Here is a 26,906-nt window from a genome sequence, read left to right on the forward strand (position 1 = left end):
GGGACTTCGTTGCTTCGTTCCATGTGTGCCAGGGTTTCTCTCTGATATCATTTCCTTCATCCAACACGTCATACAAAATCGGGTGACGTGGTTTGTAATCCAGTGTTTGGACCTTCAAGTCAGCAGGTAAAAGATTTCGGAGTTCTAAATTTTTTTTTTTAAGTATTCGAAGCTTAAACATGATAGTCGCATTGAAACTGCTGCAGATCAGGTCATTACGGCATTATACGTCTTTAAGATGTGGTAGTTGTAAAGCAGCACAGCCAGTCCCACATACTAGCTAGCTAGCTAATGATTCATCAAGTCGACAGTAAATCTACCTGGTGCATCTTCGGGAGACTTTGCAAGGTCAGACGAGACGTCGGAGTTCTGTCTCGGTTGTTAATGTCCATGTCTGTCCCCGTTTGGCAGCTCTCAGTCGGATGCTCGGTGGTTAATCCTGACATAAAAAAGTTAGCTAACCTAGCAAGCTGAAGTTGCTTTCAGTGTGCTTATTTGATCATTTGCCAACTCTAGCTGACAGAAACAATTTGAGATAAGACATGTTGTCATATTACAAAAAGTTTTGTTAGGACTTCCGTGTTCAGAATGAGCCGTAAATACGGGCGCAGAAAGCAGCCGACCGTGTTTGGGTCAGAAACCTGCGGACAGACATGCTAATGATAACTGTTTTCACAGCTGCACTACACCACTGTTCCCTCTGAAGACAGCGCGTAGTTTCTAATTAAACAATGCTTGGTTTATGTCTTAAGCTGACATAACCACCGTAGTTGGCAATAGAGAAGCTTTCCAACACTTCGTTCTGCAACAGGATTAGCTCCGTTGGTTTCCAGAAACAGACCGACTGGATGCTTTCCATGTGTTTTTAGGCTCATTATGTATCTCGGTTTTATTTGTTCTTTCTGCAGCATGGCGGAGAAATTGGCTGACTTAACCCTGGTGGTGGGTCACACCCACAACGACCACGATCTTCACCTCAATCCAGACATGAATGCAGAAAGGTGAGGAGGCTTTAGCGGTGCTTTCTGGGTGCCGTGAATGAACTGCTTCAGTTCAATTATAACAAGGTGTTGCATTAGTGGAAGCAAAGGACACGTGTTTTTAAAATTATTGCATACAAACAATTCTGAAATGATATGCAATTTTCCTTTTCATTTCACAATTATACACCGCTTTGTGTTGATCTTGTTTTCCTAAAACCAAATAAAATACACAGAACTTTGCTGTTGTAAGGTGACAAAAGTGTGAAAACAGTAAGGCTGTCACAATAACAAATTTTGCTGGACGATAAATTGTCCCAGAAGTTATTGCAATAAACGATAATGTTGTTGTTTTGAGAGCATTTTTAAGTAATATAACGGTAATGGAGTGATAATGCAAGAACACATTTATGGAAGACATTTAAAATTTCCAAAATAAATAAACTAAATAACAGAAACAACAAATGAAATTAATTATGAAGTCTCTGAAAATAAAATTAAGACAGAAAAAGGCTGAGACCAGAGCACTAGACTGAAGAGTTTGGCCATCCAGTTTTTGGTAGAAAAAAAAAAAAAGAAAAAAAAAAGAAAAATCATGCAAATTATTCAGTTCATTTAGATTTATTGCCACAGGCCTATTTAACCCTGTGACAGACTGGCGACCTGTCCAGGGTGACCCCGCCTCTCGTCCGGAACGCTAGCTGGAGATCGGCACCAGCAACCCTCCCGACCCCATTAAGGGACAAGGGTATAAAGAAGATGGATGGACGGACGGACTGACTATTTAACGGTTTTGAATACTTTTGCAAGGTTTAACAGTTGTTTATCTGACAGGATCTACATGGATTATAATGCCACCACCCCAATGGAGCCAGAGGTCATTCAGGCCATTTCTGAAGCTCTCCGTGAGGCTTGGGGAAACCCCAGCAGCAACTACATAACAGGTGTGAATTACTTTCTTTTTGACTCAAAACAGAATTTTTATCTCATTGATAACGAGAAAATAAGTCAGAATTTTTATTTATTTTTATATATATATTTTTACTATAGACCTGGCAATGTTGTTTTCCAGGCGCTAGGGCCAAAGCCATCATCAACCAGTCCAGGCAGAATGTCGCAAGAATGGTTGGAGGCAAAGCGGAGGACATTGTTTTCACCTCAGGGGGAACGGAGGTAACGACTCCTGGTGTTTGAAAACGGTCTTCTCCTGCTCTCAGATCTGCTTTAAATCAAATGATTGGTCCCGCAGGCCAACAATCTGGTGCTGCATACGGCCGTGGAGCACTTCAGGAAGAGCCGCAGCGCCGCGGAGCACGGCGAAGGCCATCAGAACGGCTGCACCGGCCTGCCGCACATCGTCACCTCTAACGTGGAGCACGACTCCATCCGGCTCGCAGCCAAGCACCTGGAGGCGGCTGGAAAGGCAGGTGGGAGATCACGTTTTCACTGGGATGTTTGTTTTTTTAAGAGTCTGTCCTTCAACCACTGAGGTAAATCTGCTTCTTGTTATTTCCATCGTAGATGTAACATGTGTGCCCGTTTCTAAGGTGACAGCTCGCGTTGAGGTGGAGGACATAATCGCCGCCGTGCGCCCCAACACTTGCCTCGTCTCTGTCATGCTGGCTAACAATGAGACGGGAGTCGTCATGGTAACGGGAAAAAAAAAAGAAGCTCGAAAAGCCTCTTGGCCTGGTCTTTCTTGTTCTGAAAACCATTTTCCAGTTGTAAAGACTCAATGTTTGGATTGCCATAAAACCCATTCCTGTACGCTGAACGCCATTCGTCTTTTCAGCCAATCCCAGAGATTTGCCAAAGAGTAAAATCCCTCAACAAGCAGCAGGAGCGGCTCAGGATCCTGCTGCACACAGATGCTGCCCAGGCGCTGGGCAAAGTCCCAGTGGACGTCCAGGAACTGCGAGTGGATTACCTTACCATAGTAGGACACAAGGTCAGCAATTAGCTCTGCATATTAAAAGATTCAGCCTAAACTCTTTCTATAATCTGTTTTTTTTAATGTATCTGCATATGTAAATGTTTCAGTTCTACGCCCCTCGTGCCGGGGCGTTGTACGTGAACGGCCCCGGAACAAAGACGCCTCTCTATCCGATGCTGTTTGGAGGAGGTCAGGAGAGGAACTTCAGACCAGGGTACGCTGCGTTACGTGTTACCCAGCAAGACAACTCAAAAATAGGATCAAAAATAAGAACTCTAAAGATCTAACTATAAATATGACGTTATTTTGCCACAGCACGGAGAACACGCCAATGATAGCCGGCCTGGGAAAGGTTGTTTACGTTCAACGCCTCGTACATTACAGATCACTAAAGTTTAATGCGCTGCCTCTGTAAAACAGAAACTGTTTGTAACAGGATCCTTTTGTTTGTGTTTGTGTCAGGCTGCTGAGCTGGTGGCCGCTAATCTCTCAAGTTATCAGAGTCATATGCTGATGATTAAAGCGTATCTGGAAGAACGACTGCAAGTAAGTGTTTCGCCTAATAGACGCTTTGGTTCTAATCACATTTACTTTCACTCTTTCTGCACATGATATAAATCTAAGTTCTGTACCTTTTTATCACTGTCATTTGACAGTGATAAAAAGTAATTCACGGTGAATTACTTTACCGTGAAAGTACTTACTTTCACGGTAAAGGTGAATTTTACAATCCAGAGGGTCTTTCACAAATCAAAAAGCTTCAACTTACTGCTGTGGAATCAGACGGACAATAGAGAAAGTATGATGTGGATCAGTGTTATGGAGGAAGTGCTTGGCATGAAGAGACGACAGATTGGAATAAATTCTGTTTTATGACGCTTTGAGCTTCCAATACTAACTTTGGCTGATGCTATTTCTCTCTAATAACTGTAACAAAAGAAAATATTAGATAATGTTATCAGTGCAACATTATTGTACTTACCCACAGACAAAAGAAATAAAATACAGATGACAGCATTGGAAACTGCACAAAATATTTCAAAGAAACACATTCAGAATATCAACTTTTCTTGAAGCATAGACATCATTGTACCTCCTATTTTCTGAAACACATGAGGTTAAAGATTAAAAACGTGGAATATTTGGGCTTAAATTTGTCTCCAGTGAAAGGAAAGTCGGAATAAATAAAACAGGTTGGGCAGTGACAGAGGGAATGTGAAAACGAGGCATGTGGTTTCATGAACTCAAACCACAATCTGCTGTTTCCGCTTCAGGATGTCTTTAGAGAAAAGATCCGCTTCAACAGTCATTATCCCGGCTCTGATGTCCTCCCTAACACATGTAACGTGTCCATCTTGGGCCCGGCGTTGCAAGGTAACGTGTCTTTGTCCCCGTGTCTGTTTTGGCGTGTCAGTCCAAACAGTGTCCTCTAACCCTACGCTGATGATTGTCAGAGCTGTTTGTAAGCGAGCGAGCCACTGAATGATTAATCTCTCTGCCCGCTTTAGGCTGGAGGGTTTTGTCGAACTGCAGGAGGCTGCTGGCCAGCGTCGGTGCCGCCTGCCACTCTGCCAGCGGACACAGGTATAAGAGTCTTAGCTGTTTACCACTGGAGGAGAGACTGCAAGCTCAAATCGTGTCAGTGGAAGCTGTAGTGGCTCTTACAGTGTCAGCTGCTGGAAGGTTCCACAGCTTATTGGCGATAGCTTTTTGGCAGGCGACATGACTTCTGCACTGGATTTGGTGTCAGCTGCTACGGGTTTGGTGACGGCTGCCACGACTTTGTGACAGGTGCCACGGCTTTTGAGGCAGGTGCCTCAAAAGCCGTGGCACCTGCCACTGTTTGTAACAGCTGCCACTGTTACAAACAGTGGCAGCTGTTTGTAACAGCTGCCACTGAAGTCATGGCTGCTGTCACAGATGTATGTGTATTTATGTTTTACTTTTTTTCTTCATCTTTTGATTAGTTCAAAATAGACACATTCATATTCAATATTAAATCTGACACACAAGCCGTGGCAGCTAATACCTAATCCCTGTCACCTGCCACAAAGGCCGGAGTCCACCTGCAGCTTAGATGTGGCAACTTCCTGCAGCAGAAGTGCCACTGCCACGATTTGAGCTCTCGCTCCTGCCTCCTGCCTACAGCCCACTGGTTTTCCTGCGCAGTAACCTCCATGTTCTCCGTGTCTGCCAGGCCCTCCCACATCCTACTGAGCTGCGGCGTCCCCACCGAGGTGGCGGCTAACGCTCTGAGGCTGAGCGTGGGCCGGGCGACGACCAAAGAAGACGTGGACACCGTTGTGGAGGATCTCAGGGAAACGGTGGAGCTCCTGGAGAAAATGAACTGACCCCTTTTCTTTTGAACTAAAGAGAGTCAAATAAAGATGTGCAGCGACGCACGCGCACCGTCTGTTTCGCTACGCCAAACTTGATCCTGTAAGATTATGAGATATTTAATATAAATAATAAAGTGGGAGAACTTGGCCTGGCTTCATGGGTGATGTTATGGAAAAATGAATGCGCTATTGTGCCACATGAGCCGCTTATAAACCTCCCTTCCCTTAAAGCTGCAGACTGTGTGATATTTAATGTAGATTCCGCCATTCCAGATGGGTCACCTGTGTTCATTATTCCAACGCTGTGATGAATTTTTAAAATAACCCTTAAAAAACCTCATTGTAATCCTGACTTCTCCCATTACTTAAGTTTCCGTGCTGCCTCGGCTACCCCATCTCCACTGAAGCGTGCACCAGCATATGGCCGCCGCCACACAAAGCTAGCGCAGGAGGCCGCGCGCTCTGCACCTCCACCCGTCTTTCATTACCCTTCTATCGCCCCCACCCGCCTCCATCTCCCCAGCAGCCCTGCTGGCCAGCTGGCTGCTGCCAGGGTGTCACTTTCCTGGCTCACGAGGAGGCGAGGAGAGCATATAGTGTTTTTTTTTTTTTTATCATCATGTGATGGTGTCTCACGGTGCTCCGGGAAACTTGCCATATTCCGCGTTAAGAAGCTGAGCATGGTGCCGCAGAGGGCCATCCAGGCGGCTCGAGACGCAGACCTCGCCGCTCTGAGGAGTCTAGCATCTTCCGGTCAGCTCTCACCTGCTATCTGCGATGCCCAAGGTGCGGGTCCGGTTCACCACGCCGCAAGGTGTGGACGCCTGGACTGCCTGCAGCTCCTGGTGAGCGACCTCGGGCTTCCTGCGGACTCACGAGCCTCAAACGGGGCAACGGCGGCGCACGATGCGGCAGCTACTGGTAACATCCGGGAGTTGCAGTGGCTCGTGGAGCGAGGAGGCTGCAGCGTTGAGGTATGTCTAGTTTTAGTATTTAGAAAGAAAAGACCTGAAGAGGAATTAAGTATGAGCTTCAGGCCTTAAGGCAGTGGCGCCAAAAAGTGGGTATGAGCTACATGCTCATAGGGGCACAGTTGTGTGAAGGATATGATCAATAACTGAAGAACACTGATTAGGCGCCTCTCTGTGTCATTGCTACCTAGTAAAATGTGTGACTGAAGGCCTGCAAAGCTCAGGTAGTGTCCTGTGTTAGCATGAGAAGAGCTTACTGTCATGATTTGGTTGGGCTTCCCCAGGCAGGTTAGGTCAAGGCCTGATGTGATGAGGCTGGTGAAGGTCATGACCCAGGAGCCAGAGGTCACGGTGTGGTTTAATCTTACACTTGTCATCCAGATGGGTGCTGTAAACTAAGTGCTTCTCTGCTCAGTTAATTTTTTTTGACTATTCCTGCTTCCAGTTGAACTGATCAGTAAATGCTACATCAAAACTTACAGCTTTTGTTAATGTTTTTAAAGTTTCAAAAAGCTAGCTTTTTACATTTCGTGTTACCCATTGAATGCATTAATTACCATATCAATAGCTGTGTGTTTATAAATGTTAATTTCAGTTAACTTCAAATGTAAATTATGGTCACATCCTTAATCTTATTCCTTGACACAGAGTGCATTGCAAAATTATTCAGTTGAAACTTTTTCACATTTTGTCACATCAGTAGAAATGAATCAACATTTTCTATTCAGATTTTCTTTGACAGACCAACACAAAGCATGACTACTACGAAGTGTAGCTTCCATTTGTGTTCAGCCTTTCTCTGATCCCCCTACATAAAAACTAGTACGACCACTTGTCTTCAGAAGTCACCTAATTTCTAAATTAAGTCACCCAGTGCATTGTTTGATCTACAGTGGGGACAGTGAAGCTGCTAGGAGTTTTTGTTTGTAAAAATCTTTGAAAACCATATTTGAATTTTGTGTCAGTCAGAGACACAATTCTAATAACTTATATGGAACCTTAACATGTCGTTATACTGTATTATTACTTGATTGTTCGTTTCAATACTTGTATCCTAAAAAGCCGTTTCGTGGCTGCAGGTTGTAATCAGTACTGTACATGAACTTTTATTTATTTTTTTAATGCATTACTAGCTGATTATGTAATATGTGTTGACTTCCTGTGGATCCACTTGCAGCAGTAGCAAGTCGAAATTATTTCCAGATGTCGGGTGCAAAGCCACCTCCTAAACATTCTTAACGACTGCACAGTTAAGTTTTTATTTGTTTCTTTTCCTCCAGAATTAGGAACTGTATCGACTCAAATTAAGATCTAGTTATATGCTTATTAACAGTAATAACATTCTGTGCTGCAGCTCTGGAAAGTAGCACCTCCTCTGATCCTTTTATCTGTTGTAGTTTTGAGCTAATATTGGGGAGCGTTTGGCCTCAGTGATCTGGTTTGGCCTGCGTCTTCTTCAGCAGGTCTCTGTGACTCTTTTCCAGGACGGCGACGCGGCGGGAGCCACGGCTCTTCACCTGGCAGCTCGGTTTGGCCGTGTGGAGGTGACTGAGTGGCTCCTGTCTGTTGGAGGAGTGGCCACTGCTCAGACTACCTGTGGAGCGGTACCAGCTCACTACGCTGCAGCCAACGGGGGTCTCACCTGTCTCCAGCTTCTCCTCCAGGAGGCGCCCAGGTGAGGATTGTGTGTTTCCAACCACGCTGCAGCATTCTGTGGTCCAGACTTTAACGAGGTTATGGAAATCCAGGACCCTGATGCAGTCTTGATAATTCTGGGGAGAAAAAAAATTTAGAATGATTTTCCCCAAAAAAAATCCTCATTCCAGGATTTAGAAGATATAAATCTGCATTTGTAAACAACAAAGCTTTCTAAACATCGATTTGTTGAGGTCAAATTCTTTGATGCAGGATGAGAGTGCAGCCCACACTGGGCCGTGCTCTGTTTCAGTGGACATGACCTCCCAGTGACCCCAGCGGGTGATAGCCTGTCATCAGGTCCAACTGATGAAGTGAAAGGATGAGTTTCAGGAGAGAGAGAGAGAGAGAGAGAGAGAGAGAGGCTGCTGTGAGGTGGCAGGTTGGAGGATAACTTTCCCCTTTTTTTAAACAATTCTTTCTGTTTTATGTTTCTGCAAAGCCTTTTGTAGAAACATAAAAGTCTGATTTCAGTCCAGTCATCTGATGTGGAGTCATCTGTATGGCTGCTTTAAAAGCATGCTGGTTAATGAAGTTCATCCTCACACTTTGAATCCCTGTTGTTTTCCTTTACCAAACATCACTTTGCTTTTGTTGATGAATAATTGAGCACAGTTGCTGAATAAAGATGAGTCAGAGCCTTAAAGTATATTCATCTCGTTGCAGTAGCCTGATCTCACAATGACACATGTAAATCCAACCTTGATAGCTGCAGTAGGTAACTTACAAAAATACATATTTGTTAAAACTGTCACCATGTCTTAACAGTATAATATGAGACAAATAATCTGTATTATTGCGCCTCTCCTGGTCAGAAACAACCAATCAGAGCCAGGAAGAAGGACTTTGTGCTATCAATCAACAGGTACACACTGTAAATGTGCTAACGGGGAAGAAACCACTTAGGAAAACGTTTCTCTGCCATCATGCTAGCAAAGCTAACTAGCCTGAGCATTCACGGCGGGCTCCATTGCGGTCAACCAGCTGTAGCGTCGCAGAGGGAAACGTTGATTGACAGCGCTAAGACCCTCCTCCTGGCTCTGATTGGTTGTTTCTGACAAAGCTGTGTATTGGTTGAGATCACAACAGAACCAGAGGGAGAAGGCAGAGGAGCTTTTCACAGATTATCTGTCTCATATAATATCACAACAGAGTGATAGTTTTAGCAAATATGTAAATAGAAAAAAAATACATATATATATATATATATATATATATATATATAACATTTTTTAAAGTTACATAGCGCAACTTTAATCTGAAATCATTTATTTAGTGGGGAAAAGGTTTATGCTAACATAACACCGCTTTTGGTAAATGACCAGTGGCAAAATTGTTCTGGAAGATGTATTTGATTAAATGTTACATGACTGTAGCTTACACAGAGATGAGTTTTTGACCATTTGTCTTTGAACAATCCCAGGACTTCAGACTCCTCTCCTGTGTTGTTACTCCCAGTCTCTAGGGTTTAAGTCTGTGTTCTGACATGACTGTGAAAACAGAAGATTGTTTTGTGTCTTTTCAGCAGCTTCCATGTAGATTTGGCCAAATCCGTATTTTTGTACAAGTCTCATTAATGACGTTTTGCTTCAACCCATAAACCAAACACCCATTTTGGGTTTGTTCCTGAAAACTCAATCTCAGTCTCATATGACCAAACCACATGAATTCAGTTAAAGCTCAATGGAGTTTGGCAAACTGAACATGGTCACCTTTTTAATGCTAGGACAGACAATTTTGTTGTTTTTTTCTGGCATCCCTCCAAGAAGCTGGCATGTAGATAGCATTTAATGGTTATTAGGTAGACTTGGGGACTCCAACGTGCCACTCTTTGCTGTGGTTCTCTAACTGTGAGATTTTTGCCCCTCCCTTGCCTTCCTGCTCCGTGTGGTGGCAACATAAATATGGCTCTTTATCCAGCCTTGTGGCCAGAGAAATGGGCCTCTGTGTCACATCATATTTATACCCCAGAGAAACAGAATTAGAAGTTCCAAGAAGCTCTAAACACGTTTTTAAAAAGCTTTTATTGAAAATGATTGAGTTTTATGATAGTTATATGACTGCTTTATTGGTAATTTTTTTATTGATTTATTTTTTTCACTTAAGCTTTTCTTACCACTGAATAAATGTAGTGAAAATTAGACTTGGATTTTATTACTATCACTATTGTGATTATGTGATTCTCATTCTGCTTAGCAACCCAGAACAGGAACATTTAGTTTGCGTACTTCACTCAACCCAGAACAGGAATCAAACCTTTAGTTAGAGTGAAATAGATCCAGAGAATATCACTCAACCAGAGCAGGAATGGGAACAAAGTTAGAATCCAGACAAACTCTTATTAGTTTATCTAGAGAAAACACTCATTACTTTAGACCAACATTATCAGAGCAAGAATCTAGAGAAACTACTAGTTTGTAAATCACAGACTACTTGTTCTTAAACATGGAACTATGCTTTTTTGTTTTCTTTTTTCATCTTTTGCTCTTTTCTTTGGTTGTTTTGTTGTATTTCCTTGTAATTAATGTAAAGCAGCCTTGTTGCTGAAAATGTGCAATATAAATAAAATGACTTTACCTTGTGTTTAGTTTGAGATCATGATCCTGCTAAATTTATTTGAAGGCTTTTTACATCATGGTTCCCTTTGCTACCCTCCAATCCTCACCCTCTACAAGCCTGTAATGATGAACAACAGAGTTTACTGAACACAAAAGGGGAATATTTTAGGATGGCTCTGGTCTCCTCATCTCTTAAAAATAGATGCATGGATTTAGAGTGGAGGTGGGCGATGTGGACTTAAAGTTTTCTTATGATATTTTGCGATACTTTTGTGATTACACTAAACGTGACGATAAGAACTAGTCATTAGATTTTTTTTTAGGTAAATGTATGACTGTCTCACAAACACAAAAGGTGCTCTTGAAAAACATTTCTGTTTGCGATGTGTTTATTTAGGCTCCACTCACATAGAGAAGTGTGATTTGTATCACTAAGCTTCACACATTAGCTGTTTTTTTTTTTTTTCAAAAAAGAATAGTACCACTAACAATATTGACAATAATCATTAACTGAAATTTATTCTGACAACAGTAAATCAACATTCTTCTCATGACAAGAAATGTTTCACGATAAATGATCAATTTGGAGCGCATATGTAGATATCTGTACTCCCAACCTGAATCCCATCAGTTTTTCCATTTGTGAAGCACCTAAACATAATACTTCTGTCTCTTTAAATAGCTTTACTTCTACGAAAAGCATACATTTGTAATTTTCATGATAGTTTTTGGTTCCTGTTGCTACAGTAACTGCGCTGTCCGTGTTCTGGCTGCAGGTGTGTGAACCGGCAGACGGCCACGGGGGCCACGCCGCTGTACCTGGCCTGCCAGGAGGGGCACCTGCATGTGGCACGGTACCTTGTGACAGACCGCGGGGGCGACGTCCACCTGACGGCCTACGACGGCATGACGTGCCTTCACGCCGCCGCTCACATGGGCCGCCAGGCTGTGGTGGACTGGCTGGTCAGTGCTGGGGATTTCTCTCGCCGTTCTCTGAAGAGGTCCTTGTTGTTGTTGTTGTTGCTGCTGCTGCTGGCTTGGTCTGAGCTGCGTTTTTGTGAATTTTCTAATTCAGGTGACCTGCACCGATGTGGGTTTGTCCTGCCAAGACAGGGAAGGAGCAACTGCTATGCACTTTGCCGCCAGCAGGGGGCACCATTGCATCTTGGAGAAGCTACTCCACGTGGGTTCTAAAGTCATCAGAGATTTCTGGGGAGGGACCCCTCTTCATGATGCTGCAGAGAACGGGGAGCTGGAAGTTAGACTAAGCTGTTTATTTATTTGCTGGCACAATTTAAAAGAGAGGGAGGGAAAAACAAGCAGTTTTATTTGTATTGTTATTTTCTTCTCTGCTGATGTTGTCTCATTTGATTTCTCAGAGCTGTAAGATCCTGTTGGCCAACGGAGCGAACCCCACAGAGGAGGATATTGATGGGTTCACAGCAGCAGACTTAGCAGAGTACAACGGGCACTCTGAATGTGCCAGGTACCTTCGTGCCATAGAGAAGAACGTAAGCTCAGCTGCGGATTTCGGCGCAGCTTCATTTCCTTTGCCTAATTTATGTTTTTAAACACAAACAGACGTGGGCAGAGTCGCCAAACAATGTATCACCATATTTTTACTCAAGTAGACGTACAAATTAGTATACGAAAAAAAAAATACTTGTGTAAGGTTAAACAAGTTCTTGGTAAGTACAGGGTACATGTTTTGAGATCATGATTTAATTATTCAAAATTATGATTACATCATTATTCAAAATTATGATTACATCATTTTGAATAATTGCTTCAAAATTATTTTTAAAAAATTATGTTGTGCAAATTCTTAAGACTAAAGTAAAACAAATACATGTAGATAACTTATTTACAAAATAAGAAATTCAACTGTACACCTTCCTAAATATTTTTCTAAGTAAAACTAATGAAACTGACATTTACAGTATACACATGTATGTTAGACCAGGTTAATATACAAAGACTACTGTATCTTAGCTTGACCTTCAAATGGCACATCATGCTCAGCAGATGGAAAATAACAATGATGAAGCAAGAAGTCTCACTTTAACATAAACTGTAGGTGCATCTCATATCGGCCTGTCACGATAAATTTTGCTAGACGCAATCTTTATTGTGATAAATATCGTTTATTGTGATAAACAATTATATTGTTGTTTGGAGACCATTTTCAAGTAATATAATAGTAATAATGGCACAATGATGCAAGAACGCATCCCCCAGGATCAATAACCTTTACATTCTGATTGGAAGACTTTTTAAAAGTCCAAAACAAATAGAGAAAACAACAGAAACAGCAAATGAAATAAATTATGAAATCTCTGTAAACGAAGTTATCTTTCAAAAGAAGGGCTAGTTGAGACCAAAGCACCAGACTGACGACTTTTATCACTCAGGTTTAGGTGAAAAGAGAAAAATGATAAATATTTTGCAAATGAAAATGATTGAGTATCTTATGATGTATCATGCAAGTAACTGGTTTATTGTTTATTGTGACAGGCCTAGTGTCATGTATTTTTGGTTAAAACAAGCTTGTTCTGCATTCAGTAAAGTTGCTCGCTGTTGGTAAACAGAAATATTAGACTGTTGCCCTTCTGCTGCTTTCTGAGGGGATTTGAAGGAATATCAAACAAACAAAATGATTGGTATCCATTGGGTGACATATTCTAATATGTAAAATACTTTTAATTGAGAGACATGCTAATCGCTTTATTAGGTATGACTGTTCAATTGCTTCTTAGGAAAAGCAGCAACTCAGCCAATCACTTACCAATGCATTTAGGAATCTGGACATGGTGAAGATGACTTCCTGGAGTTTGAACTGAGGACCCACTGTAGACTGATGGGGTGGGAATGTTGAATGGATAATGATAACATCTCATAAATGTTTACATGTGATGCAAGTATTGAAAACTAGATAATAAAATCTATATTTTTTTTTAGCTCTCAATCCATCAAAATTCATCTGTCTGAAGGGCACATAGTGTTTGTCAGGAAACCAAAGTGTGACTTCTGCAATAAAAGGGATGTAGTACGCAGACATATTCTCAGCAGTGGCGCAAAAAGTGGGTATGCAGCGCATGCAACGCATAGGGGCGCTGCACCAGAGGGGGCGTCAAAACCCTGTCTGGAGGGGGCGGTGCGCCGATTATGTGTTCGCATACACTTCAGCGCGCCCTTACGCTCCTTCACCTTGCGCCCATAACAGGGTAAATGTAGCGAGTTTTACCTTTCACGTGTCTTCGTCTTGAGGGTGGGGGAGAGGGTTTGAGCGAGCAAGCGTATGTTTTCTACGCTCCTTCACCCTGATGTACCTTCCTTCGAGAAGGGCGGGGTGGGCGGGCGCCGATTTATGTTTTCGCATCCACCTAAATAATATGTAGTTGCGACCCTGATTCTCAGATACACAATTGTAACACTTCTATTGGAAATGTAACAATTATACTTCATCTTGTCAAAATTACTGTGTATAGAAGAAACAAAAAAATTTTTTTTAGCAAGTTTGAGCATGTTGATCTTGTTTTAATCCAGTGGGCACATCGTGTTGGTCCTACATCTGTCTGCTGGTCAACCCAAGTATGTTGTGTATAAGCATACTTGTTTATGCACACGCATGTCATGGGCTGGTCTGAACAAACCCCTGATCTGTAGAGATTTATGCTCACAATCATCTCTCAGGCTAACAGAGAACGGCCTGAAAAAGAGAGACGATATCCAGTGAGGGGCTTGTTGACCTCAGAGGTCACCTGACACCCACAGCCTACCTGAGTTTTGTTGCTGACCATGTCCAGCTCTTTCTGAATGCGGTGCACACATCTTCTGATAACTTCTTCCACCAGGCTGATACATTGTGTCACAAAGCTCCAATCGCCTGAAACTGGTGTGTTGAAAATGATGGTGAGGTCGCTGTACTCCAGTGACCTCCAGTGTTACCAAATCTCAGCGTCATAGAGCATCTTTTGACCTGACTGAACTGGGGACATTTTGCAACTTTCCAAACTGGATATTACACTAATTACCTAATTCTGCGATCCAGTTACCTGGGAAATGGGAACTCAGGGCTGGATTTGACATCAGACCCGAGGTGTTCTGGTTAAGAAGACATGGTTTCCACATGGTGACACCCATAAAAATTGTTAGCAGCAGCTTTTACGAACACTGTTTGTAAAAGCTACAAACAACGCTTGTTTGTAGCCTTTACAAACAAACATTTCCATAAAATAAAACACTTTATTTTATGGAAAATAAAGTGTTGGCTTTATTTTCCATAAGCAAACACTACCTTTAACGTGTTCAGTTGAGAGTAACAGGCTGTAACATTGATTTCAGACGCTCTCTTCCATGTGTGTCTTGTGAAACCAACACGTTTCCTCCACAGTTTACAACTGTTGATGGAGCGGCCATATTGAAAAGCTGCCTTATAAGTCCTAACTGGAGATAGTCAGTTGCTTGCAGTTTCCCAGTGGGAAATCTGACTTTGGAGGATGTTTCAGTTGATTTTTATTTTTTGTTTTTTTAATCGGGAAAGTCTGAATTTCCCAGCTCCGAGTACAACTGGAGTGCAGGATTATCATTAGAAAAAAAATTCTTTATATTTCTAAGTGTAAAAAATCTTTTGCCCTTAGCGCCCCCACCCACCGTCAAACAGAAACAGCTGCCAATAGCTGAAATGCTAGGCTAACTGCAATCTGATTCTGCTTCCCGTCCTTCACCTGAGTCTTCTTTGGCTTCGACGTGAAACAAATCAGCGCTCCGAACGGGGAATGGTGGTGGGGGGAGGCCGGTCAACAGCAAACATCTGGAAAGTCTTGAAGCCTCCGTGAATCATTTTCTTAATTTGTAACATGCATTTGATTCGGGCCGGGCCTGTCACTCCGCTGAACTGCTCCCTTCCACTCTGCTTGATTGCGCTGCTCTCGGTTTAAGAGCTCTAAGAGAATGAAGGATGAAGGCTTTTGTGTTTAATAAGGCATTACAGGCCACAATGGCGTGTGATCAGGAGGAGATCCATTCCTCTCTGTTTGCCTCAGAGGGCTTTATGGGATTAGCTCTGGTGTGCGGGAAGCACAACGCTTGTTAATGAGATGAATATTTTAGTGGTAACAGCTTGACGTGAGATTCGTGTTTCTTTCTAAATGCTGATGATGAATTCGAATGGAGGATTACAACCGATTATGACATCAAGGTTGCAGCTCGTTGCCCTGATTTTGAACAGTATCCTTCAATCCCCACACCGGTACGCTTGCAAAAGTATTCACATCTCAATAGCTTTTTTCTCATTTCCTCATGTTCCAAGTTCAAATGTCAAAGTATTTTGTTGCGATTTGTCCGTTTGATGAATGCAAGGAAGAACCAATTGTGTACTTTTGCCTGTCCCATCTCAAGAAAAAAAAAATTGTCTGTACAGCATGATGCTGCAGTCAGTTGGGTTTGTGTGGTCAGCGGGTCAAAAAGTTCAATTTTGGTTTTAATAGACAAGAGCGACTTTCTTCTCTCCACACATCAGCGAAAGTCAAATTTGCAAATTGACGGTGTCATTTTAAAAAACTTGCTTTAACAAAATGTAAAAATATCAAACACTGTGGAAAGGTACAAGGTAACCACAGGTGCACTCCAACGGAATCCATAAATAAGTCAGCTGAGAAGGTTAGCACTCCTCTGTGAAGAGGATGATGATGATGATGGTGAATCGGTGAGGCGTAGCTGCCGTGGCTCCAATTCACAAACAATTCACCCCCCCATATAAACAATGGGAGCTAATTAGCACAGGGGCCGCTGTGGCGTCAGCGGCGGTCGGAGCTGCCGCTACCTGAGGGCCTATCGGTTACCACTCTCCTGCGGCTCAGGTGGAGGGCCCAGGGGCCGAGCCTGATACGGGATCTGCCGGCTTATGTTTCAGTGTTTTCACCGCTCTGATGCCTGGAACCAGGAACTTAATCCCTCAGAGTACCAAGGAGAGCAGGATGCCATCGGCTTCAAACGCTCGTCTGATCCTCTGTGTCATGTGTTCTTCTTTCTTTTTTTATTCCAGTGACTTGGAAGTGTTATGATGGTCACCTCTGGGGACTGAGTGTAGTTGGTAGACTGTAGGGTGTATCATGTTTCTTGGCTGTGTGTTGGTTGAAGTGGATACAAAAGCTTGATGTTAACAAAGAGGTCATCTTGACTGCGGACCTTTAAGTAATAGTAGGCGGGTTTGACTCTTTGTGATATGAAGGGAGCAGACTCTGTAATGCTTTAGAAGGTGGCTGATCTCATTTTGGCGCAACACTGCAAAACCACAAAATCACCCCAAGTATTTGTGGTCTAGTTTTTTGTTTAAATATCTTAGTACACTTGAAAAAAGACAAAATTAACTTACAAATAACTATTCATTATTGTCTTAAAACACGCTCCTATTTTTTACTATAAAGTTAATCTGTTAGTTTTGTCTTGTTTCAAGTGTACTATTTGCACTAGAAACTGGACCAAAACTACTTGGTAAGATTTTGTGTTTTTGCAGTGCATCTCTAAATCTGGAGACAGAAACAACAGAGGGTTGTCTGTATACGTTCCTGTTAGAATCTGCTCTGTCTGTCCTGAGTTTGCATCTCATCAACGGCTCCAATCAGATAAACATCAGCAGCAGTGTGAAGCTTTTCTTCACACAAAAATATAGGACGCAATTTTAGTCAACCTACTTACTCCAATACCTCTATGTAAAATCTAAGGATGTTTTCACACCTGATAGTTTGGTAGATTTGGTTTGATTAGGGACCAAAATTGCAACATTTGCTACATTTCCAGCTGGCGAGGTTTGCTTTCACACTACACTGTGTCAAACGATCCATACTAATTGAAAAACATTACCTCCTCGCCTGTGGTGGTGCTGCAGCAAGAACTACTGAACGAATCGAAGAAAAACCTCCGAAAAAAACCAACAACTTCCTTCTTCACAATTAGCAGCTTCTCCCAGTAGTGCTAGACTTGCACATTTATTTTGGCTCTGCTGACGCAGAATGCCTCGCACTGTAATCCACTTCCTGCTTATATGCATTCAAACTGTGCCAGAGTTTACTTCAACTGAACCGAGTCCGCAGCCTTTAGGTGGACCAGAGTTCACTTCTTTGGTCTGCATTAGAGCTCCGTTGTGCATTCACACCTCCTCAAACGAACTGGACTTTTTTGACAGCGAGCTAAACAGGGCTGGTGTGAATGCAAGTTCAAACCTACCAAGACATGACCTTTTACCCCAAATGATGGGCTATGAAGGAGAACATTAATCAAAGAAGCAGTCGACAGGGCCGTTGTAAATCCTCCAGATTTACAACTGCAGAGATCCAAAGCTCAGGTGGAAGAGACTTTTGACTACAAAAAAACGGTCTTTATGGAAGAGTGGCAAGAAATAAGTAATTGCTGAAAAAAAGCCAACAGAAGTACTGTTTTCAGTTTGCCACAAAGCATTGTAGGTCGGGGGAGAAGGCGATTTAGTCAGATGAGAAGGAAATAAGTTTTTTACCTTTCCTTCAAAAAGCAAACGTGCATTCAAAACACACAACCCAATAAGCCACATTGAGATCTGTGGCTGTAGCAAACGCTTGCATTTTAAACACTTGTATTTTATAAATTTTATTTAATTCAATGCAGAAATGACTTTTCATACAATTACATGTATAAATCAGGACAGGAAAAAAAAGAACTGGAAGAACATTTCCGTACGACAAAGACTTTGTGACCGCAACATTCACATGATTCATTCAAGATTCACCGAGATCGTAATCTGACAGAATGCTCATTGTTTGCTCTAAAGTTTCACATCAGTTTCACTTGGATCAGTTTTTCCATCACGTTTACTCAATGTTTAGCCAAATACGACCACGCTTTACTTTGCTTTATAGCATGAAAAAGGAAAAGCAAAATTTCTTTTCCACTGTGATGTTTAACCTTTCGGGACAAATTCTTCAGGTTCTCATCAGGTCTTTGAATTCTGTATATAATCTAACGGCCAAAGACAACCATACATAACATGCTACATGTTGTAGTTTACAAAATCCCTAACTCTAAAAGCTCTTACTGCTTCCATCTGGGGGTCAATAGCAGCCAGGTGCTGCTAATCAAATGCACTTCATCATATCACCACCAATCATAAACACATGTATAGAATCAGAGGTTTTGCCTGAATGCAGCACTGCAACAGTCAGCTGTGGGTTAACGCAAGATGGAAAGACAACAACAACAACAAAAAAACTGGTGCAAAAGGCCATTTTCCTACTATCTGGAATCAGTCGCTCTGCAGAGACAAGAATCTCCTCTCAGACCTTACTTGGCTCATGTTAGCATGTTGTTCTTACAATCGTAAAAAGTGTCATCGAGTGTGATTTGTTTGGCGCGGTTGTCAGGAGAAAGGCTTTCATTCTCGAAGTAGAACATGGAAGTGTCGCATTTCATCTTCAGAAACCGCAAGACCTACACCGCTGAAGCCAAAGTGGAAATGTTTGGTCAGATTCGACAGCAACACATTTGGAGAAAACCAAAGTAGATGTTAATGCGAACACCCCATACTAACTGGAAAGCATTTGGGCTGATGATTTGAGCTGTGCAGCCAAAGACGCTGGACAATCATTCAGTCACTAATTGAATCGTAAAAGTTTCAATTAAAATGCGAGGCCATCTGCGTGACAGCTGAAGCCTGGTGCAAACCTTTTTCTTGAAATAGCACAAAGATCCAAAATGCAGCGTCAAAACTGCAGCAGAATCGCAGACAAAGTGTTGCGATGGGCCAATGCAACACATGGTTACAACAAGTTATAGAGCCCTCACAGGATGATGAGGCCATCATCATTTTTCTTTGTGCGGATGTTGTTTCCAGGGTGATGCATGATGTTAGGGTTCCCCCACACGTTGAGCGTTGCATGTTGGCCAAACACATTATTTTTGGACCTATTTCACCAGATTCTCCTTCTACAAGCCTCCGCAACAACAGTCAGTCTGTGGGATGAAAATGGTTGGCGACCACCATTTTGGTAGCTGACTTCTATCATACTACCACTGAATATTCATGTTGCTTTCTTCCAACGATGACTTTCTTTCTTTATTCCACTTTAGACCATATTTGTGAAGTGTGTGAACAGTTCAAACATCCATTACATATGGATGGGCTGCTTTTTATCAATGACACCTTGATGACATAAAAACCTCTGAAGGCAGTTGGTTGTGCACTGGATTTTTTTTAAGGGTATCAGAGTTATCGGGCTGAATAGAAGTAAATTATTTTTCTTTTGTGAAGGCCGACTACTTGGTGCAAAATCTCGATAAAGTATGCTAAGGTTTGTAGTTTGAACTTGGCTTAATGTCAATTATATTCAAGTTGCTGTGAAAACATAAATGGTCCCAACATGCCATTGCTGGCAGTACTAGGAATGCTGAAACAAGGTCAGATGGATAAGCATTACCCGCTTTAGTGTGGACTATTTGTGTTCACCGGGAGCTGTTGGAAAAACACCACCTGAGTGCACGAGGATAAAATGTCTTATTTTCCAGCTGCTCTTCCGCTGATACTTCCCGTCGTGCTACAACACGGCCATTTGTCTGTCCATGCATTAGTGACATTACCAGCCACCCAATCCCGCCGTTTAATTATTAACGCCACTCTCCAATCGGTTTATTGTTTATTACCTGACGGCTCTTGGCCACTGGTCGAGATGCTGGAGAGGGTTTTAAACAAGTGGTCCGAGGTCAACGAGGCAGTGTCACGTCGGCAGCGCGGGAGTGACCCCCTCGGACGTCCGGGCCGCCTGAGTTTGTGCCTGACGGGCTGTCGGCCGGTGTGGAGAGCAGCGTCAGGTCGGTAAATTCCCCGTAGATCGCTGTGAGTTTGCTTTTATTTAATTTTATTTTTTTGTCTTATTTTCCCTCATTCTCTCTGAGTGGTAGGAAGTGACTAGCCAGGCTGAGTAATTATTTTTCTGAAATGAAAGGAAAGTTTTGTACACTCTGTCCACGAGGCCTGAACTGGCAGATGTCTTGGCAGCGCTTTGCCTACTTTCTGATCAGTTATTGCCTGTTACGGTTAGGCATGACTAATACAACAGGCTTATTGCTGTACTTTATTTTGTGATTGTTGACTTTTGCGTGGACTTTTGCTTTCCTGTTGAGGCCTGTAACCGTTTTTTTTTTGTCGTTTTTTTTAGATTCGACATTTTCATCCAGAGTGATTAGAGTTTTCCATCGAAGGCAGAAGTAATGAATTAAATTTATTTCTCATTCATCTCCCGGTGACAGATGCAAATAATGTTGTAAGTGTTGGCAAAACACATTGTCAGTTATTAGCCTCGCAAGCATTTACCTCGGCTTAGGGAACCTGAGCGCTTGCTGCCATGCGAGAGGGAATGTATTTACACTATAGTGCTTTGTGTATAATGCACACCCAGTGTATACATTCCAGGTTGCAATTTATCACCGGGAATTGCGACGACTTTTACATGGAAGCAGGTTGCTTTAAAAGACTGACTCCAGTGCTGCTTTACATGTCGTGTCTTTTAAGTACACATGGTGTTCTGAAACACTTAAGCTCTCGTGTGGCTCGCCCTTTTGGGAGTGAAGATTACTGTTTCTGCATGCAAGACAATGAGACAGCACTGTTTCCTAACTCTTGGCTGCTAATCCGCGGAGATCGCGGTCTCTCTCTCTCTCTCTCTCTCTCTCTCTCTCTCGTCTTCAGCCGAGGGAGAGTGGCTCCGAGCCAATTGCAGGCTATCTGTAGCTGCGTGGCAACTGTGATGGAGTGCTGATGAAAACCAAATGTTTTCTGGCCAACGAGTCCAATTAAACGCGCACACACGGCTCAGGCGCTGCTTTCGGGACATTGAACTGTTACGAGAAGGGTCACAAGGCCTCCTCCCCACCCTTTTCCCAGACCGTAATGTTGTTTATCTATTTGTGGATTGCACAACTTCTGGGAAGTTTGTCTCTCCGCCTAAGCAGTGTCACAGCATATTTTATGTAGCTCCACATCAAAGTGCCGAGCGAGAGGAAATGGCAGGACCACCTCTTGGACATAAAGCACAACAGCATGCAGCAGCATATTAGGTGGGCCTTTGATGTTTTTGGTTGCTAATAATGTCCTTAGAGAGCTGAATTTGATTTGCATTGTGTATGGAGCGCATTAAGACAATGCAGGTTCATTAAAGGGAGCCTAAATGTTTCCATACACCCTACATCCTCCCTGGAGCGGTGTGAATGCTGCCACTTATTCACGCTCCCTTACTACACTCCTTTTGTTCTTTTCTTTTACAGAGGATGTCTGCAGGACTTAACATGGCACCTTCCATTATGACTCTTAAACTTTAGCTTTGCCTGGGAAGATTTTCTTCTGCTTCTTCTTCGTTTGGTCTTTGTTTTAGTGAAATAATGTTCAGACTAATGTTATTTTTGGTAGCCAGTAAAACAGAAAATTATCTCCCCACATTTCTCCGCCACAAATTTTGTCAAGAATTGACTTCACTTGATTAGAGAACTGCCTACACAAATTTTCACTGACAGCTGGAGCCAGTTTTTTCCACTCTTTTTTTCTTCTTCCATATTTCACCAGTTTGTTAGATCTTCTGAATAACAAATTGTCTAGCCATAATTATGTCAGGATATTCAATAATGAAACATTGAGGTCTAATAATGAGATACCTAACCTTGATGCTTAATGTCATCAACCCAATCACTGAGCTTTGGTAATGAAAAGACAAAAGAAGGAGACCATGATTGGATTGAGATTGTCACCAGATGGCACTTGAGAATATTGAATACATACTGAATACCCTAATCAGGATTCCCCTCATGTCATTTAATAATAAGCATTTGCCAATATTGAGTCCAGATTTGATACCCTGTTAAAATCTAAACCATGCGCTTAAAAATAGTGGCTTTAAAGTTCAGCAAAACGGCTCCAAGTTTCATCAGTAATGCTGTTGATGTTACAGACAGTTTGTAGCAAAATGCTACACCAAGTAAGGCTAGAATGTAGAAACATATTTTACCTGTTGGCAATGCTGAGACTTATGGCCAGTTTCAATAATGTAGAAACATTTTCTGAAAGGATTCTTTCTAATAAAGATCCTAAAATTTCAACATGTTACAGTGGAACAGCATTTTCTTTGTTTCACAAGGGCAGGAGGGTGGGGATCCAAGCTAGACCTCAGACCGACATAACTCAGCATTGAGGCTACCAACTTGCTAATTTCTAAATAAATAATATTAGCTTATACCAGTTCTCAAGAAATGAACCTAAAACCACATAGTAGTAAAAGGTGCCAGACTACAGCTGTAAAGATGCTTCAGTAAAGTTGTATTGCTTTATCAGAAAAAACCCAGTGTTGCTACAGTATTGAAAATACCAAGAATAGTTCTCTTACTATTGTTATCGAGTTGGAAATTTTAGTACTGTAACAATCCTACATGATTCAGAGGAAGCTGAAGCAGTCAATACTGTCTGTCTTATTTTGTAGATTTTTCTAAACGGTAGCACGATTGAGTAGGAAAACCCAGAGTCATTAGCTTGACAAATAAATGCATGCAGCCTGAAACACTTGCACACAAAAATATGATGTGATTTTAAGAAATTGTCTGCAGAAATTGTGGCTCCTTGCTAGGGTTGCTGCAGACAATCAGAGGCAATAGCTTAGTGAGAGAGAGATGGTCTGGTTTCATTTAAAAACAATCCAGTCTCAAGTAGCGGATCGAAACATTTCTAAAAGACACCGAAGACAAAAAGAGGATTTCGTTTTTTTTTACAGAAGCACTATCTGAAAGTTTAGGCTGTAGAATAGAGAAATTATTTGGCTAATAGAACCTTTAGTTGATCCTTCATCTTTGTGTCAGTTATTTAGATAATGTCCTAATATTAGTGTAACCCCATAAACAAACAGCAGTGACTAGAGTCTAATCCTTACCTTTATGATCTGAGCCACATTGTAGTTTTCTGATTGTCCATATTTTCATGGTTTGATACGTGTAGGCGTTGTGGACGGACAGATCCATTGAGGTTCTCGCTCCAGCAGAGGAAGACAGCAAGGTGAAGCCGACTGTGTTGTTTTCACGCAGCACAGAGGACTACTACGGGAGCCTGAGCAAGGAGTGCAGAGACAGTCACATGGATAGTTTGAAGGTAAACACTGAGGTTCTTTCCATTTCTTTCGCAATTACTAAATTAAAACAACCTAAAACCTGATCTTTCAAGCAACCTGAGTGTGAGGAGCCACCAGAGGCTAGATACCCTCAGCCTCCGTTACCTTCTGCTGCAGAGAGAAGCACAGCAAGGAGACTAGAGCAAGTTCAGATCGCTGCGTCTGGTAAGGCAAACATCTCTTTATCTTGATTAATAACTCTTTGAGCAAAGTAGTGGGGGTGTGGGGAATGGTACTGTTTAATACTTGGTGTCTATGCTTAATCTGCAATGAAAAGTGATTAGAGCATGAAGTACATTTGATTTATCTTGCAGTTATTAAAGGTTTTAATCAATCCGAGGCAGCTGGGAGTGAGAGAAGTGCCTCGGCTGATAAGACAGCGTTTCCTGATACGAACCTCCTGGCTGAGAAAAAACTCCTGGGTGACATGAAAAACATTAAATCGCTGAAAGACTCAGGGATGTCGGGAGTTTTTACAGGACAAGCGGTAAGTTCACCACTCTATTATACAGTTCAAATAATCTGAGCACACTCCTGTTACTCTCAGGATTTTCTAAATTTATTTCCTATTTATGAAGAGCGAGATATTCTTTTGATTTAGATAGTTTAAATTTAAAACTTAAGTTTTCCATCTGAATTTTATTAATAACACACTGCACTGCATGCCAAGATATACAAGTGTTTTTGCTAAGAGTTTTTTGTTTTTTTGGGGGGGTGGGGGGAGGACATTTTTTTGCAAACACAATCTGATGTAGCTATTTTTGACTTTCGGCACATATTCAACTTGAGAAAGGTGCAACCCCTATCAATAGATTACAGGAAAACCTGGCTCCTTGGAAGGAATTACAGATTCATGAGGGTGTTTATGCACCACGTCCTACCATTTTTCTTGCTTTCTTGCCAGAGCAAGATGGTGGTCCTTCCCACTGAGGAGGCTAACCTGTCAGACATCGACTATCTGGTGCCCACCCACGACGAGACAGGTCAGCCCATAGCTGAGTGGAAAAGGCAGGTCATGGTGAGGCAACTGCAGGCACGGCTGCTGGACGAAGAAGACCAGAGGAGGAAGGTAACGTCATCACCCACATCCACTAGCGCTTCATAAGTTATATTTAATTCAAAAGCTACTAAAATTCACACTGATGGTTCAGATATTGAGGTATGTTATTGTCCACAATCAGCAAAAATCTATTTTATTCAGAAGGTCTTTTTCTTCTTTGATAAAGCAAGGTTAGGTTACATTTAGCTTGTTTAAATTAGGACTTGACAAATGAGGCACTGCAGCAGAAGAACCTTTTCTTAAAAAAACAGTGGTTATTTTGTCAGAACAGCTCATCAATTTCAAAAGAAAAATTACTTATGAAACATACTTATGAGATGGGCCAGCAAGGTTCTAGAGATAGAATAGGTAACAGCAGGGGCACCTGCAGGATGCTATCGGAGGGTACACACAAAGCTATCATTGCACCTAATCCTCACGAATGCAGCCGCGTCCCCGACACGCAAAAACCAAACACGCACGCACGCACGCACACGCACGCACACACACACACACACACACACACACCCACACACACACACACACACACACACAGATATGATAGGATCCCAATGCGCATGACACAGAGTCAGAAACGGAGATTCGCAGGTTCAGGTGGTGTGTCTGAGACTTCCAGAGGTGGAGGTTTTCTTAATTTCTACTCTTTTGGACAAATTTAACTTTCTCAGTGCAATGTGACGCTGGGGAATAGAGCGGCAGATGTCACGGTCGGTCGATGGAGACGGGATGGGGTGTCACTGTATAATCACATTTAACTTACAGAAAGAGCACCAAGTCGCCAAGTAAAAGTAAACTGTCCAATAACATTTAGGTTCAGGATGGACATGTGCTCACCTCCACAGACGCACGCAGATGTGGGCTACGTCCAGGATATTTTGGCACAAAAGACAATTTTTATTTTATTCCAAAATTTTTTGAATAGCAAAGGGAAAACACAATAAAAAATGCAATAATTATAATATTTACTTTCTTTAATCAAAGGAAAATCTCAAGATACGTGCATACAGCCATACAGTTGCAGGCGCCCCGTGGCTCTTACACATTCTGTACATATCCTGGTTAAAAATAAAATGCTGTCGTAACCTTGCTTTTTTATAGCCTTAAGCTAAAGCTCTGTTGAAGCCATTTCTATTTCAGCCATTTTTATTTTCACATTCCGTCTAGATCACACTTGGCTTCAATTGTAGTGAATGTGATGAACCTGAGATAAGGTTCAGCCATTTAGAAGGAATTTTTTGGGGTAGTTGCTCATTTTCACTGTTTAACTCAAGCAATAAGCTGCAGAAAATCTGTAAAGCTTGTACAATGATCACATTGTACAAAGGTATCAGTCAGGATAAGAGGAAAAAAAAGCAATTTTACAGCATCTAACACAAAAACACACAAGGTCCTATCTCACTGCAATTGTGGGTCTTGCATGGACTTCTGTTGATTTATGCCGCCTAACCTGAACATTTCCCCTGAACCTAACATAATCTAAATTTTCTTCAGATGGATAAAGTTTTGAGCAATCAGTTTAGACCCAAAACCTTCAGGGATCTGGCTAGAACTGTCAGCATGACCGAGTCCAAGCATACATCCAAATCCACAAAAGAAGGATTTCATTAGAGGTAAAGTTAGTTATGGAACGGCCTAGCCAAGGTACAGAGCTAAATCTCTGTGGTCACACAATTAGTGCTCTCTGTTCAAGTCTAGATGTGGGATACTGACAGACTCCTACCAAAGAAAACTGAATCCTGAAATCATATCCAAACGGGCTTCAACAAAGTATTAATTAACAGTGGTTATGCAACCAGGTTGCTGCAACTTTCTTCCCCAAGAGATTTGCTTTTCAGTGGAACCGTTTTATCATAGTCTTGATTTTTTTTTTTTTTCATTACATGTCAAGCTAGGAAAAATGAGTCTCAGTGTATTATTTATAGTTGGAGATGTCATGATGGCTGGAGTGCTCTAAACTTTGGCACACCTGATGGGCAGAACTGGTCAGCAGTAACTGGAAATGTTCAAGTATGTTGTTGCAACAGAAAGTCAGAAAGCAGAAACTCAAAGCAAATCTTCACAGTTTATATGCAGCTTGGAGTTATCTTGTCCAAATATAAAGAAAGTCAGAAATAATTGTCAATTTCAATAAAACCAGTGTCCTTTGTTTAATTTGAGCCCCTTAAAAGAACTTCTGTTTGAGTCTTTGTTGGTGATATATA

At 42.0% G+C, this 26,906-nt stretch overlaps 2 protein-coding genes across 3 annotated transcripts in view; both read left to right on the top strand.

The window, feature by feature from the left end:
- The first annotated feature begins 11 nt into the window (after window positions 1-11).
- Window positions 12-5,399, top strand: scly (selenocysteine lyase). Of its 2 annotated transcripts, none has more exons than XM_008407703.2 (13): window positions 12-126; window positions 909-1,001; window positions 1,815-1,924; window positions 2,053-2,153; window positions 2,230-2,407; window positions 2,502-2,629; window positions 2,773-2,928; window positions 3,021-3,127; window positions 3,229-3,265; window positions 3,376-3,459; window positions 4,188-4,287; window positions 4,422-4,497; window positions 5,111-5,399. In XM_008407703.2, exons 2-13 carry the CDS (start codon window positions 910-912, stop codon window positions 5,262-5,264), a joined length of 1,323 nt encoding a protein of 440 aa, XP_008405925.1. In that variant the 5' UTR covers window positions 12-126; window position 909; the 3' UTR covers window positions 5,265-5,399. The 2 variants fall into 2 exon arrangements, with proteins under 2 accessions (XP_008405925.1, XP_008405926.1); XM_008407704.2 differs by lacking the exon at window positions 12-126 and adding an exon at window positions 224-348.
- An 87-nt stretch (window positions 5,400-5,486) lies between these two features.
- espnla (espin like a) overlaps window positions 5,487-26,906 on the top strand; it is a 27,528-nt gene continuing 6,108 nt past the window's right edge. The window contains exons 1-9 of the mRNA XM_008407705.2: window positions 5,487-6,226; window positions 7,708-7,898; window positions 11,253-11,439; window positions 11,552-11,734; window positions 11,856-11,987; window positions 23,477-23,626; window positions 23,699-23,810; window positions 23,960-24,132; window positions 24,550-24,714. Of these exons, the coding sequence (XP_008405927.1) occupies window positions 5,933-6,226; window positions 7,708-7,898; window positions 11,253-11,439; window positions 11,552-11,734; window positions 11,856-11,987; window positions 23,477-23,626; window positions 23,699-23,810; window positions 23,960-24,132; window positions 24,550-24,714 (1,587 nt within the window). The 5' untranslated portion in view covers window positions 5,487-5,932. The remainder of the gene's footprint in view (window positions 6,227-7,707; window positions 7,899-11,252; window positions 11,440-11,551; window positions 11,735-11,855; window positions 11,988-23,476; window positions 23,627-23,698; window positions 23,811-23,959; window positions 24,133-24,549; window positions 24,715-26,906) is intronic.

The sequence above is a fragment of the Poecilia reticulata genome, linkage group LG4, assembly GCF_000633615.1.
Source record: "Poecilia reticulata strain Guanapo linkage group LG4, Guppy_female_1.0+MT, whole genome shotgun sequence".
In the NCBI taxonomy this organism is placed as follows: domain Eukaryota; kingdom Metazoa; phylum Chordata; class Actinopteri; order Cyprinodontiformes; family Poeciliidae; genus Poecilia; species Poecilia reticulata.

What these genes read in the sequence shown, in the direction of transcription:
- scly (XM_008407703.2), top strand. Translation starts at nt 910, where the DNA reads ATGGCGGAGAAATTGGCTGACTTAACCCTGGTGGTGGGTCACACCCAC. An exon ending in CAGCAGCAACTACATAACAG is followed by an intron (nt 1,925 to 2,052) that starts GTGTGAATTACT and finishes GTTGTTTTCCAG; the next exon opens with GCGCTAGGGCCAAAGCCATC. An exon ending in GAGAGGAACTTCAGACCAGG is followed by an intron (nt 3,128 to 3,228) that starts GTACGCTGCGTT and finishes ATTTTGCCACAG; the next exon opens with CACGGAGAACACGCCAATGA.